The sequence below is a fragment of the Pungitius pungitius genome, chromosome 13 (assembly GCF_949316345.1).
Source record: "Pungitius pungitius chromosome 13, fPunPun2.1, whole genome shotgun sequence".
NCBI classification, from domain to species: Eukaryota; Metazoa; Chordata; class Actinopteri; order Perciformes; family Gasterosteidae; genus Pungitius; species Pungitius pungitius.
In genome coordinates, this window is record NC_084912.1 from 16564123 (window position 1) to 16578644 (window position 14522).

Sequence of the window (14522 nt, forward strand, 5' to 3'; positions counted from 1 at the left end):
GTTCATTTTGTGTTGATAACAATTAGCATTTTGCTTTATCTTCAGGTGAAAACAGACCTCAGGAACCAACTTCAAGGAGAACACCTGGCAGCTTGCCATAGGATCTCCATCAATGGACCATCTCCTGAGGCCTTCCTTATAATAGGGCATTAGAATCTTTTTTTAGCAAGCCCTGCAAAATCTGTTGCTCTGACAGAAGTTGCAGACTTTGCGCATGTAGGCTGTAACAAGTAGTATAGGGTGCGAAATATGTACTAGTGTCAATTGTGTATAGTTGTATGTATTGATGTGTGTTTTGTATTTACTCCACTAAAGTTCTGCTGTACAAATTAACAAATGGCCACTGCCAAGGACAAGGGCAGTGTGTCATCCGCTCTGCAGAGAGGGTGATTGGCGGCAATCTGCCGTCTCTCCAGGACTTGTTCGCTTCCAGGACTTTGAAGCGGGCCAGAAAGATTGTAGCTGACCCCTCCCACCCTGGACATGAACTGTTTGTGCCCCTTCCATCCGGCAGGAGGCTGAGGTCCATCAGGACTAAGACCTCCCGCCACACCAACAGTTTCTTCATACATGTTTTAAGTGCAGCAGGCTCAGACCCATATTTACAGATCTAATACAATATTTCTGATCAGACCACTTGAATGCAGAACAGCTGAAAGGCTCTCTATCGCTTCTTCCATAGCACAGTCACCTGAAGCAAATCCACCAAAGAACCTCTGATGGGTACGCAAATATGCTCCTCCTGGGCTGTTATCAGTAATGAGCTAATTTATAAGGATATATAAGGATGTTTTGTGCACTTCACCGGCTAAACGTTTCACAGGAACAATAACCGTCATATTTCACAACCAGTGGTGTAGTCTACGTGATACGCAGGTATAAGTCGTATACCCACTAGGAAAAGTCAAGGGTCTCCCTATAACCACTAACAAAAGCCTGATGATACAACATCGTTGTGACAGAAAGTTTTAACAGTCACGTCAGCCAGCCGGTCCCGTTCTCCACACACTCGCTCTGGGACTATACAAAAATGTAGATACACCTCTGATCACAACCAACCATTGCCCGCAGAAGGTGGTTCTAAGAAGCACGTTGCCAATTTCTGATTCAATTATAAATGGTGACATACGATTGAGCCAATCAGCGTCCTAAATAGACCCGGCCACATTGGTTTTGCCCCGAGCTTGCGTCTTCACTTGTCAGGGACATTCCTGACTTCAATAAAAAGGTCATTAAGAGGATACCGTTTTCAGAGATGCTCACAAGTCTCTCAGCTCGAGTCCGAGTCGAGTCTGAAGTCTTTCGTGTCCGAGTCTGAAACTCGAGTCCCCATCTCTGACAGTTTTGCATTAAATAATTCTGGGATGTTCGCTGAAATTGATTGGACAGCCCTACCTTGAAACAGCTGCCACTGCAACCAGCCCATTAGAAATAGGCTAAAAGTCCTCCATTGAACGTGTTGCCTTATTACAGCTGGGACTGTCCAGAAGGTATCAGTATACTGTAGCTTACAACAGGGTGTTCATCTGGACACCATTACTTATGCGGTGTAGAAAGGCTGCAGTAGTCTCAGCTACTCTCTCCCCGTGTTACCTCCTTACGCCGCTGTCATTATCGCAGCCTCAACCCGCCAAAGACGACGTAAAAACGGACTCTCTTCTACATTGCATCCGTTCTTCAGCCACGACCCGTCCAGAAAATAACAATTAAGAGACTTGTTTGGTTTAAGTGTGTAATGAAGGCTTCTGCGGCAAAAGATACTCACCTCTAGCAGACATGCCCGGTAGGTAGTGCCTCTTTCTTTGCCGATATAACCGGGAGGAGATGCCCCAGTGTCACTTTTGAAGGGCCAGGGGGTTTGACAGCCTGATGTTATCTGTACTTAAGTTTTCGACGTTCATGTTTTGGGTTTAAACGCACAGAAGCATACACCCTTTTTGTACAGAATAGACTAGAGCGCGCGATGGAAGGGAGCCCTATCCAGCGACAGGGCGTGTCCTGGAGCACACAGCATCCTTCCTATTTCGCAACAACTTCAAGCATTTCAACATGTGATCACACAAACGCGAGTCCAGAATTAATTAATGGAGAAATCCCTCGCCTGCAGCTGCTGTCGGGTCGCCTAAGCGTAAAACAGTGTAGCCTGGTTCTTTTTGGTCCGGGGTGACTGTGCTGTTCTTGACGAGGTAGTTGGGCTAAATCACAAAGTTGTCAGGCGCTCTGGAGCAATGAATGTTCTTTTTGCATTGTCTGTTTCGCCATAAATCCGGATACTTAAATGCACATATTTGCCAATTCATCGCGTAGACTCCTCCACTAGATCGTAACGCTTGCCTCCCGGTATAGTTTCAGCTTCGTGTCGGAAAAACACTGCAATAGAAATAGCCCACATCTGTGCATCATGTGGGAGCTTAATCATTTACAGCTCATCGGATGATTTCTATATAGCATGCATTGCTTGGTAAACGGAATATCATACTTGCTTGTATATTTGACATGGGCGTATTCATTAACGTTTTCGAAACTGAATTTACAGATCACCGTCCCTCTTCGAATGTACTTCATTTGTATGCGTTGATGGTGGTCAGTAATTACGCGCCGGGGCTTTGTGTGCTGCGCCCTCTGGTGGATTAAAACGGTAGCGTTTGGCTGAATAAGTGCCACCGTGTCCAAAGTAGGAAGGAATACGTGACTTGAGTCTGTAGACGTCTTGTTTACTGTGGTTGAGCCAGGCCTATGAATACCTGAGGACACCCGCGTGTTACGGCTGTGTTGCTTGATTATATTCTTTTGTTACAAGGGTCATTATATGAAAGCTCCAATCTGGATCGAGGCGGCAACAACAGGAAGAAGAAGATAGAGGAATTCTCTAGGTCTTCTCGGGAGAAACTTGTCCAGTCGAAGAACAAAATGTTCTCCAAATTCACGTCCATTCTTCAACATGCCGTGGAAGCGGTGAGCTTATTAGCAACAGCATGTTTATTTATCCGATGTCCTGCCTTTGTGTACCGTCCGTCTTTGTTGAAAGGGCCCTTGATTCCCCTCACATCACATATAACGTCAGCATTTGGGTTAACGTCATATCGCTAACCAGAGAGCTAACGTTATAACTGGTTAGCACAAACTAATACTAGCGTTTTGTGTTTGTCCTGTCAATTTATTTGTTAATTTATTGATAATATATCAGTGAAAGTGTTTCTTTCTCTATCTGTTACATTACTAACGTTACTTGCAACCAACATGTTTCGCCTTGCCTTGTTGTAATTGCCGAATGTCTTTGCCGATAAGGCAGTTTGGCAGGCTAAGCTAGTTAGCGGCTAACGTTAACTGCCAACTATTAACATTATAGCCCCCAAAAAGCTTAACGTTAACTACCATGTCACTTAACGTTAGCTGCTACACATATCGTTAGCCGCTAGGTAACGGCATAGCGTTGCTAGCTATGTCGTTAATTAGCGTTAGCTGCTAGGTAACGACATAGCATTGCTAGCTATGACAGGGCAACCTTGTTTAATGTTGCGCAAACGTTGATCCCCAACAGTTCTCATTTGGAAAGCTTCTGTGCGGTGTGTTCAATGTTTTGTGTTATTCACAGTACATTTATCAAATGCAGCTTGCATTAGCACATTAGAACCATGAAGCACGTACATTATATAATACATTGTGAGCTATACATTTACAACACGAACTTGTCCTCTTAATCTCTGTTTGACATGATCTGAAACGTAAATACGTTCCACCGATGTTTATGCTGGCCCGTTGTGTAAATACTAAATACTGGTTATGTTTGCATTTGTCTTTCAGCTTGCCCCATCGCTGCCCTTACAGGAAGACTTTGTCTATCACTGGAAGGCCATTACACATTATTACATTGAGACCTCTGGTAAGAAAAGCGAACAAACATATTGACACCTGTTAGGGTTGATTGTTCTGCAGGTGGCTGTTGACGTTTTTGGATCCAAGCCAAATGGAAAATACACACAAATGCTAGGGTTTTAGCATGTGTTTGCAATAGACTAAAGTTCTCTCCAACTATGAGTGCGTCCTTCACGTTTTCTTGGGGATCTGCCCCAGCATCCAGGTTTAAACAAATCCAGTACCATTAGAAAATGAGGAAATTGAGAAAATGTGTCCAGGTTGTTGCACTGCACACCGTAAGACAACATCAATATGAACTGCTGTTATGTTGTCCTTTTGGGATAGCAATGTTTGCATATTCGTCAATAGAAAGTTTTTTGTAGCAATTTGCTTCGTTACGTCAGTTTTAACAAAATGTTCTCCAAACAGCCAATTGTAACTGACCTCTTTTTGAGGGACATGTAATCACATACTTCTGCATACTCGTGACCTAAATTAATTGTATTTATTATAGGTAACTAATTGAAAATTACCTTGAACGTGTTATGAAACGTGACTGATAGAAGCTAAGTCTTTTTCTAAATAGCTATTCTTACCGCTCGTCGTCAATTCTCCTGTATCAGATTCCACACCAAGTATGATTTAAATCCCCGCATCCACCAAAAACTCCTTTATGTCATCCTTTCTTTGGCACCTACCTATTAGTTGTTGCTTTTGACATGCAGTCAGTAGCTTCAGAGAGAGGAGGAGAGTTCCCCTTGCTGCTCCGCTGTGATCCAACGCTGACACCAAACTGCTAAAGGCACCACTCGTATTGCTATTGAAGGGAAGTTGGGCACAGCAGAACCAGGACAGTGCAAATGAAACCAGATCCCACTGTAGTGAATTGAAACGTTTTAGTAAATCATACATCTTTGGTCCCCAGTTCTATGTTGCGTTTTCAAGATATACCTTGATGATTTTGATAAATGCTGTTGTGATTTATCTCTTAGTGAATATATTTCTTATATACTCACTAAAACACTATTTAACACTGTATTATTATTTAATTCTCTCTACTGACCTATAATCCAGTCTTGAATTCCTCTGGCTTTGATTAAAACAAAGAAGCTTACATTTCAGCGGCTTTGCAACATTTTTCTCTTGATGTGGTTTATTACAAATTGCCCCTGCTTCGGGATATGCTATGGGATAGGATATCTTTGCTGCCGTGCTCACTTTATTTACAGGGTTTTCATTTTGGTAAAAACTGTTGTCAGTAACTCAACGTTTTGTAGCATTATATTGTGAATTAACATTGGAGGTTAGTGGATAAGAAAATGAATGACATCTAAATCACATGACACAAGAGATATATTGCTTTATTGGTTGTGTTTCTGTTTGTGATCTGAAAAAAGCCGAACTCTAACAGAAAGGAAAACCGTACCGAGTTGAAGTGGTTGGATGAAAAATACAGAATCCATAAAGCAGATCTTCCACTGTGTGGGGAAAATATACAATGTATATTATACATACATTATAAATACATGTATAATACATGTACGTCGCATCAGTTGGAAGGACCAACAATTGTGACGTGTCTCTTTCTTTCCCCTTGTTAGATGACAAAGCTCCGGTCACAGACACAAACATTCCATCCCACCTGGAACAGATGCTGGACATCCTGACCCAGGAGGAAAGGGAAAGGGAGTCTGGAGAGACCGGACCCTGCATGGAATATCTCCTACACCACAAGATCCTGGAGACTCTCTACACCTTGGGCAAGGCAGATGTAAGGCAGTCATGCTTTGGTAACTACATGAACTAAACCTCAAGAAGTAGACGCAGATCTCCGCAGGGCACCTCTGTATTTGATATTCAATGAATAATGGCTATAATGCAAGGACTTCACTAATAGTTGTATGGGGACCAGGGCTAGTACTGACTAGGGCTGTCAACGAAGGTTCTATATTCAAATATATATTTGAATAGTTGTTAAAAACAGGTATTTGAATGTGAAAATTAAATCGCAGTGGCTGTGCGACTGTCTGCTTTGTGGGTGGGTGTACTGACTTGATATTGCATGAATAAAATAGACTACAACAGCTCCATGCACTGGTTAGATTATTTGCCGAGATCTCTCTCTCTCACGGGTACTTATGTCTCATTGTATTCATTTGTTCTGTTATTGATGTGCCTAATGTGCATCCAGATATTTGAATATGTTCGATTGGGTTTTTTTTTAAAGCAAATATTCGTACGTCATTTTTGAGCAATTTTGACAGCCCTACTACTGACAGAGTGCTTTTCGAAAGAGAGAGACGCAAACTGCTGTTGTATTTGCCTGGAATGGCCATGTTGTTATTTCGGAAGGAGAAAATACTAGTTTTTATTACCACTTTTTCTTGTTACTGCACCTCAGGGTCCTTGGGTAAATTGTCAGCTATTCGAGGTTAGCTTGCAATTTTTGTAGACCCTTCAATAAATCTGCACTGAGAGCTATTTCCACCCAGGGAGGGGACACTTGTCTTTATATAGGTAAAAAATACATTCTAACATATTCTGTTTCTATGATATCCCGTCAGTGTCCTCCAGGGATGAAGCAGCAGGTTCTCACCTTCTACACAAAGCTCCTAGCACATATTCGTCAACCTCTCCTTCCACACATCAATGTCCACAGACCTGTACAGGTGAGAAGTGATGCAGTCTAGATTTGAGTCATTTTTAAAAGTCCTCCTCAAAATGCTCGTCTCGTAACGTTTTCCCTTGCGACTGTGACATTCCTTTCAGAAACTGATACGTCTGTGTGGGGAGGTGCTCACTGCTCCTACCGAAAAGGAAGAGATTCAGTTCCTCTGTATAGTCTGTGCCAAACTGAAGCAGGACCCATATCTCGTTGACTTTTTCCTTGAGGTAAGTAGTCTGGCACCGTGGGTGAGAATACATTTGACGTAAACATTTGTCTGTTTCTACAACTTGAATATTCTTTTATTTCCGATATCTGCAGAATAAGTCAAAGAGACCTGAGACAAAGAGTCGCGGCGGGACAGAGGTGGTGGAGGAGAATGTGTTGGCTCCAGACACGGGACAGTCTCTGGCAGAGGAGACGGCTGACCACCCAGAGGAGCTTCAGGCTGCTGCTGCCTCCTCCTCTAGTGCAAACTGCAGCAGCAGCAGCAGCAGCAGCAACAACAACAACTACAATCTTGTCACCTCGCTGCTCAACCTCACAAAAAGCCCTGTAAGTTATTCTCAAAGGACTTTAATGTAAGTCGCCTGGGTTAAAGGCGTGTTCCTGAGCTGTATCCCTTTGTTCCCTCCTCAGGATGGCAGGATAGTGGTGAAGGCATGTGAGGGCCTGATGCTGCTGGTCAGTTTACCAGAGCCTGCGGCTGCCAAGTGTTTAACAGAAAACACTGATCTCTGTGAGCTGCTGACCGACAGGCTGGTCACCTTTTACAAAGCCCTCCCGCAGTCCATGGATCCCTTGGACATTGAGACAGTGGAGTCAGTCAATTGGGGGTACATTTTTTTAGTGTTTACTTTCTAAAAGCATGTATTTAAAGACTTGCAAATACCACTTGAATCCACCATATTTTCTCGCTGCTGCGCCACAACTGCCCACATTTATATTTTTTCATCATCTGATTTATTTCTTAATTAGCTGGTGCCCTTAAAGGTACAATCTGTAATGTTTAGCCACATGCTCCGAAACTGGGCACCATTTCACAACTATTACTCAGGCCATGGAATCTGAATCTACAGTCATCAGTTATGGGGAAAAAAGCCACTATCAGCAGGGGAGAACATAATATTATTATGTTTATTATTCCCAGGGCAGTTTTTAGCAGGACCTGCCCGGCTAAGATGCTTGATGTAGATACGATTGGTGAAGGCACTTTGAAGACTTGAAAAGCATTCTCTATGAAACCCTACATGGACTCCTAGATTAGTGTCAAACCTTTTAATACATCTTTCCCCCTTTCTTTCAGTCTGGATGTATATAACCTGAAGGAGGATGCTGCTGTCTTTACAGGGAAGAGAGCTCTAATCTCCTTCCTGTCCTGGCTGGATTACTGTGACCAGCTCATCAAAGAAGCTCAGAAGGTCCATAACCAATGCTGACACTGTGCTTTAATCTGTTACGTTGTTTTCACAATCTGCTGAATAAAAACAACATGAAAGCATTTTTGTATCTGAAAGCAATGAAGGCTGGAACCACATTTGTGTCTTCTTTGTCTTCCAGTCAGCCGCTGCAGTGATGGCAAAAGCAGTGCGAGAGCGATTCTTTGTGTCTGTGATGGAGCCTCAGCTCATGCAGACGTAAGTCTGCCTTCAAATCCTCAATCAATTATTCCTGGTCTTGTCGGTGTGTTATGTGTTGTGACTGCTCATTAACACGCGGCGGGGGGTATGTGGGTGCACGTAGGTCCGAGGTGGGCATCCTGACCTCCACAGCCCTGCTGAACCGGATCATCAGGCAGGTGACCTCAGAGGCTCTGCTGCAGGAGATGATTTACTTCCTGCTCGGGGAGGAGAGGGAGCCGGAGACTCCAGAGTTGGTGACTCAGAATCCACTTCGACACCGACTGATTGAGCACTGCGACCACCTGTCAGACGAGGTGCTTATCACGTCATGTCCGGTTCAGCCGACTTGTTCTTGTATTTCCCCCTTTCATGATTGCATCTAACTGGCCTAGAATTATGAAAACTCTGTATTCATTAGTTTGATATCCTAAAGTACAAATGACCATCTCCCATTTGAGGATTCTGAGTTCCAGACTCCAGTAATTCATATGATTACCAAAGCACATGGATTTGAGTTAGTACATGACAGAGCTTTGGCATATACTTTCATCAGACAACAAAGAGATGAATCATCTTTTTGATGTTTGAAACCGCCGATACCTACTTTTCTGTCAGTGACCTGTAGCTTTCTAGTGGAACTGATCCCCAGTCCTCCTCATGTCCTCAGATCAGCATCATGACCCTGCGGCTATTCGAGCAGTTGATTCAGAAGCCCAGCCAGCACATCCTCCACAGCTTGCTGCTGCGCAGCCTCGAGGAGAGGAACTACCTGGAGAACAAGCCGCAGGATGAGCGGGAGCCCCTGGAGAACGGGCAGCCCCACGATGCTGTGTAAGGACCTGCCTCTGACCATAGACCTCCCTGAGCTGCCTTACAATCGTAATCGAAGAAGAATCTGCTCAATAACACATACACCAGTGGAAATAAAGTGAATGCATCAACTAGCTGTGTTTTTACAGACGCGCTATCAATTCAGTTCAATAGTTTGTTATCGTGTGTTTCAATTGGTTATTAATTGTTAGTAATACAGTGTTTCTCGGTTTACCACTTCGGGGGGGGGGGGGCTTGCACAATGGGTTTGGCGTGTAAGGCTACTAGTCGGGCAAACAGTGTAGTAATCACTGGTGGCACTGCCACACAGACTTACTTATTTGCGACGTGCGTGCGTGGAAAAATAACAAAATAAATTCTAATTTCCTTTCACACTTTTTTTCTATTGCACATTTTCTCCCCTATTATAATTGTAGGGGAAACACTATAATTGAATTTATAGATGTATACCATTATGAAAAGTTTCTTCACAAAGCTTTTCTAGCAAATGACGGCATGATTGTACTGGCTTCACGTTATATGACACCATCATTTTGGAAGTGGGGCGGGGTCATGAGGTCACCGCATGGGGAGAGATGATTGTTTGGGACCATGTTAAAGACGGTCATCATGTGTAAAGCAACCCCAAAGACATGCGGCCATCTGATTAAAGACTCCAAATTTGTCCCTTTAAACTCAAACACTGACAGGAGTTGTGGGAAAAACAGAAAAGTGAACATCTTTTGTCATTGCCTCAGTAGCACTTATCCTGGTCAGATACTGTTCTTGTAAATCTGAATACTTTTAAATGAAGGTGTTGTTTCTACAGAGACCTCGAGGAGGATCCACTGTTTGGTGACGACAGCGCTCCAGAGAGCAGGTTGTCCGGTTCTGATTGGCTCAGCTCCTCCCCACAACAGAGCCCGGACCACTTAAAGTCCGACGGGAAGACCGAGGTGCACAAGATCGTCAACAGGTACAGTCGGCTCCTCATGCAGCACGCCGCATGTACAGTCCATTTCTGACCTCTGGACAAGCTCAACTCAAACTGTGTTCCCTGCAGTTTCCTGTGTTTGGTGCCTGATGAGGCCAAGTCATCGTATCATGTGGAGGGCACAGGCTACGACACCTACCTCAGGGATGCACACAGACAGGTAAGGCCTGTTCTACATTGGGTTTGAGGCAGGGAGGAAAGCATATTGGGTAACTGGTCCCACCCATCCCCTATGGTGAAACTTATATGAATGTATATGTTCATTTTGGCAGCTATTTTTGATTTAGTCTTAGTCTTTTAGATAAAAATGCTTGTTAGTTTTAGTCACATTTGGTCATTTTAATCCTTCTTAGTTTTAGTCGACGAGAACTAACTACATAGCATAGATTTATTTTTTATTTTTTAAGATCCATTTTCGTCTCGTCTTAGTCATGGAAAGTTAATGAAATGAACACTACAACAGATCCTAAGTGGACATTGTGCTCCCTCAGTTCAGGGACTACTGTGGGGTGTGCCAGCGGTGGGACTGGAGGAGCAATCCAAAGCCTTTTGAGAAGTGCAACCTGGACAGCCCGTTCTTCGAGGGCCACTTCCTCAAGGTGCTCTTTGACAGGATGGGTCGCATCCTCGATCAGGTCAGTTTGAACACATCTTATGTTCCCAGACACCCAAAGGTTGTCATTCTGCTGCTGGTGATCAAAGTTTACTGCTGCCAAGGGAAGTGAGGGATGATTTTGCAAATTAGCTGTTGATTATGCAGAGTATCGTTCATTTTTTTAACATAAAACTACTAAAATAATGATCTCTTGCCAGGAAGTAATTTGACAGTAATGTTTGATGGGAATCGCGAAGATGTCTAATGGGCATTGATTGGTTTCTGCATTTAGAAAATCTATTGTGAAAGGATGAGTAATGTATTTGTTCATGAATGAAAGCTCTGGACTTTTGGGTTTCTACACACATTTTTATCTAAAGTTCTTTCTCGTCAGTAGTTAATCATCTGTTTAGTTTTCTATCTGATGCCCCCCCTCTTTCCTCCAGCCCTATGAGGTCAACCTGCAGGTGACTGCTGTGCTGTCCAAGCTGTCATTGTTCCCCCACCCCCACTTGCACGAGTACCAGCTGGACCCTTATATCAATCTGGCCCCTGGCTGCAGGTCTCTGTTCTCTGTCATCGTCAGGGTGAGACTCCATCTCCATTCTAGTCGCTGGTCTGATCCATTTAGGTTTGCAAAATCAAAGTTGGAAACTTTCCATGGGAATACACTGGAGATTTGGGGTAATTTAACTGAAATGCAACATTTTGTTTGGTCATTAGGAGACATGCATGCAAACATTTCAGATCCAAATTTCAAAAATGACATTTTTGACTTATTCCATTTGTAAAAAGAACTTTATTCTTTCATTGTACAACAAAAACATGAATGTTGAACAAAATAGCGTTTTCCCTATGATCAATAAGCCTGTCAAGCCTCTGGTTTCTGTTTATCCCTGAATCCTTTCAGGTCTACGTCAACGTCAGGTTGAGAGAAAAAGAAAATGTGGTTTACGATCTCTAGCTACATCCTTTGCAAAGAAACACAGCATGTGCCATATTCCATACATTTTTAAAATATAGTTTTGAATTAAGTTGTTATTGCTTAGTCTTTCATTTGCAGGATTTACTTTTATTTCTTTTGATGAGGCGCAATAATCAATGTGAAGGTGTACTTTAGTGTGGACATGCATGCATTCTAACTATCACTGCTGTAAAAGGTTAGCCTACTGTATACAAATAAACTTGGTATTAAAATGAACACGACTTCAGTTTACCAAGTAATCTAAATGCTAAATGCTATGCAATATGCGACAGACCTTCAACAACAACACAACGTTTTATGGCAGACAATGTTCCAAACAAGCTGCCTCCAGGGTACAACTACACTACATTTAAGTTCCCTGTTATTTGCTTTTGAAAAAAACTTTTTGCAAAAAAAAGAAAATTCCCAAGCTAAACTTCCCAGAGAAAGTTTCTGTAAATTTACCTGATCTATTATCATGTCTTTTAGCTTTTTATTACTTGAAGTATTTTTAAATGTTTGATATTCTATTTAGAAATGTTCAGTGCAAAAAAAAACCTGACATCATCAGTGTGTGTGTGTGTGTGTGTGTGTGTGTGTGTTAGGTGGTGGGAGATCTCATGTTGAGGATCCAGCGCATCCCCGACTTTACCCCCAAACTGCTGCTTGTGAGGAAGCGATTACTCGGCCTGGAGCCTGAGGGCATCAAGTACGTACTTTAACTCCTGTTTCGGCTTGTGTCCCCTGAGCCGACTCTTGTCCAGCCCCGCTGACCTTTCTGTCTCCTCGTCCTGCAGCATCGACCACATGACTCTTCTAGAGGGGGTGATCGTGCTCGAGGAGTTCTGCAAAGAGCTCGCAGCCATTGCCTTTGTTAAATACCACGCAGCGGCCGCCTCCTCACCGTAACCTCCATCGGGGCTCGCTGGGTGCCACAGAGTTGTCGAACGTTTACCACTAAATGCTCATCCCTGCAAGACTGGTAAAGCCCACACAAACAAGTTCATCACCCCCCCCCCCCTCCTCCGCTGGGGCTCACCTTGGATGTGGAGCACAGACACTGCCCGGCCAGCGAAGCACCAAGAGGAGAACACAGGACAAGCCGCAGAGAGACGCTCACTGGACCTTTGCCACCTCTGTGTTTTCTGTCTCTCCCTCTTTGTTTCTCTACCAGCAGAAAGAGAGCCGTGTAATTATTATACCAAGAAGACAAAGATGTTTGTGTATTTATTTTTCTCCCATCGTAACCCATTTGTAAACATCATTGCCTTAGTGTGGAGCAGCACCTTTCAGCTACAGAACACTGTTTCCTTTTGAAACATTTTTATCTGGAATCCTCACAAGTTGTCTGTTTGGAGAGACCAGAGGGGGGAAATCCCAATACCTTCAGCCTACATGTACTGGTAAATGCATACATATCAAACTGCAGTATTTACGATACTGCACTGCATATTTTAAATGCTAAGTCCTCTTTATTTATTTGTTTGCTTTGATGTTGCCTTTTTAACTGTCACATTGAGGATCAAATCAATGATTTACTTCATTTGTGTCCCTGGTCTTTCCTTGTCTCTAAATGCTTGTGCTCCCAAAGCTTATAACCATCACCCAAAGACATCCCCAGTCATCACATGCCTTTCAAATGAAGTGGTGAATTTAACGTGTTCATTTGCACACAGACCTCATCGCATTGCACTTGTCATATTTTTCATGTTAATGCTTTAGTGGGAAGAGACACGATTTAGATTTCACATTACCTTCTGTTCTTTCCCACAACAGTGTTCCTTTTTAATCAAAGTATCCAAGAGACTGTGCTATTTGTAGTTCATTCTTTGTATTGATAGGATGCAGGTGATCTTGATTTGAAGAGACTGCAGCGTCCCAATCTTTATTGGCTTTTGATCGCTGAAACAAAATTTGTCTACTTGATGGTGTTTGTAAGTTGTTTTTTTTACTTCGAATAATTCAAAAGAAAACTAGATTCAAAAAGAGTCCGATTTAAAAACCTTGTGTAATTGGAAAACCTCGCCATCATATTGTTGTTTATCATCTTCTTCAAAGCCTTTTTGGGGGTGGGTTCTTCTATCAGATACCAGCAGTCCCTGTGTGCTGTTCCCTCTCCCAGCAGTATTACCGGTTATCGCTTCCTACTGTTTGGTCTCTGTTGGCCGGACGTCATAAGATGCTGCTTAACGTGTGTTTGGTTTCCCGTGGGTATGTTTCTGTGATTGAAGAAGAGCAGAGTTGGTGATTCAGGCCCTTAGTTCCTCATCTTGAGCCTTCAAGCACCCTGAGCTACGTTATGCAGCTGCTTGCATGGACTTGGTTTTGCACATGGCCCCGTTCCTCCATGCTCACTACGTATTCTTACACACAACAAAAGACAGAATTCTGCAAATGTTACCATCAACCAAAAAATAACCAATATACCAGGAGTAACATTTCGATTTTATAGGAACACCTTTTTTTAAAATCATGGACATTTTATTTTGAATCAACTCTTTCCAACTGCTGTGTGAATTTGTATATTGTATGTGTACAATAGCGATATACTACCTGGTGTAAATGCATGCTTCTACATTATTTCTCATTGTCCAAAGTAAGGAAGAAGAAAGGTGGCCGAGGCTTCTGATGATTTCTCAGCTGTCAGCACTTTGTTGTTGGGATGTGATGCCTTACTCTGAGGACTCTATGGTGGAAGGGCTCTCTGCGTCACTGCGGTTTGTTGTGTTGCATCCTCTTGGTTGTTGAAGTTGTGCAGCACTTTGTGTTGCTTTGTTGCAGCACAAACATGGTGCCAACTTATTGATTTTCTTGACGGATCGGACCAATCACTGTATCATATTGCATTTCTTAGTGTGTGAAATGGGGACAAGTGTCGTCATACTCGTGTGGCCAGTTTTGCGTAGTTGAAACATCGCGATAAGGTGCATGCTCACTCTGAGGCACCAGCACATTTATTCCTTCTTAACTGTCTTCATTTCAATTTCGCAGTTATGCAACTAAATTATATTCAG

At 43.0% G+C, this 14522-nt stretch overlaps 2 protein-coding genes across 3 annotated transcripts in view; one reads left to right on the forward strand and one right to left on the reverse strand.

The window, feature by feature from the left end:
- ablim1a (actin binding LIM protein 1a) overlaps nucleotides 1-2071 on the reverse strand; it is a 38758-nt gene extending 36687 nt beyond the window's left edge. The window contains exon 1 of the mRNA XM_062566481.1: nucleotides 1766-2071. Within this exon, the coding sequence (XP_062422465.1) occupies nucleotides 1766-1778 (13 nt within the window). The 5' untranslated portion in view covers nucleotides 1779-2071. The remainder of the gene's footprint in view (nucleotides 1-1765) is intronic.
- On the forward strand, nucleotides 1530-13051 carry fhip2a (FHF complex subunit HOOK interacting protein 2). 2 transcript variants are annotated; one of them, XM_037465135.2, is made up of 18 exons: nucleotides 1530-1783; nucleotides 2801-2955; nucleotides 3805-3883; nucleotides 5460-5629; nucleotides 6423-6527; nucleotides 6628-6750; nucleotides 6845-7078; nucleotides 7163-7359; nucleotides 7830-7944; nucleotides 8084-8160; nucleotides 8267-8459; nucleotides 8813-8976; nucleotides 9785-9931; nucleotides 10019-10109; nucleotides 10441-10584; nucleotides 10991-11131; nucleotides 12114-12217; nucleotides 12306-13051. In XM_037465135.2, the coding sequence occupies exons 1-18, from the start codon at nucleotides 1777-1779 to the stop codon at nucleotides 12415-12417; spliced, it is 2358 nt and encodes a 785-aa protein (XP_037321032.2). In that variant the 5' UTR covers nucleotides 1530-1776; the 3' UTR covers nucleotides 12418-13051. The 2 variants fall into 2 exon arrangements, with proteins under 2 accessions (XP_037321032.2, XP_037321033.2); XM_037465136.2 differs by lacking the exons at nucleotides 1530-1783; nucleotides 2801-2955; nucleotides 3805-3883 and having other exon boundaries at nucleotides 5509-5648.
- Nucleotides 13052-14522: the final 1471 nt, after the last annotated feature.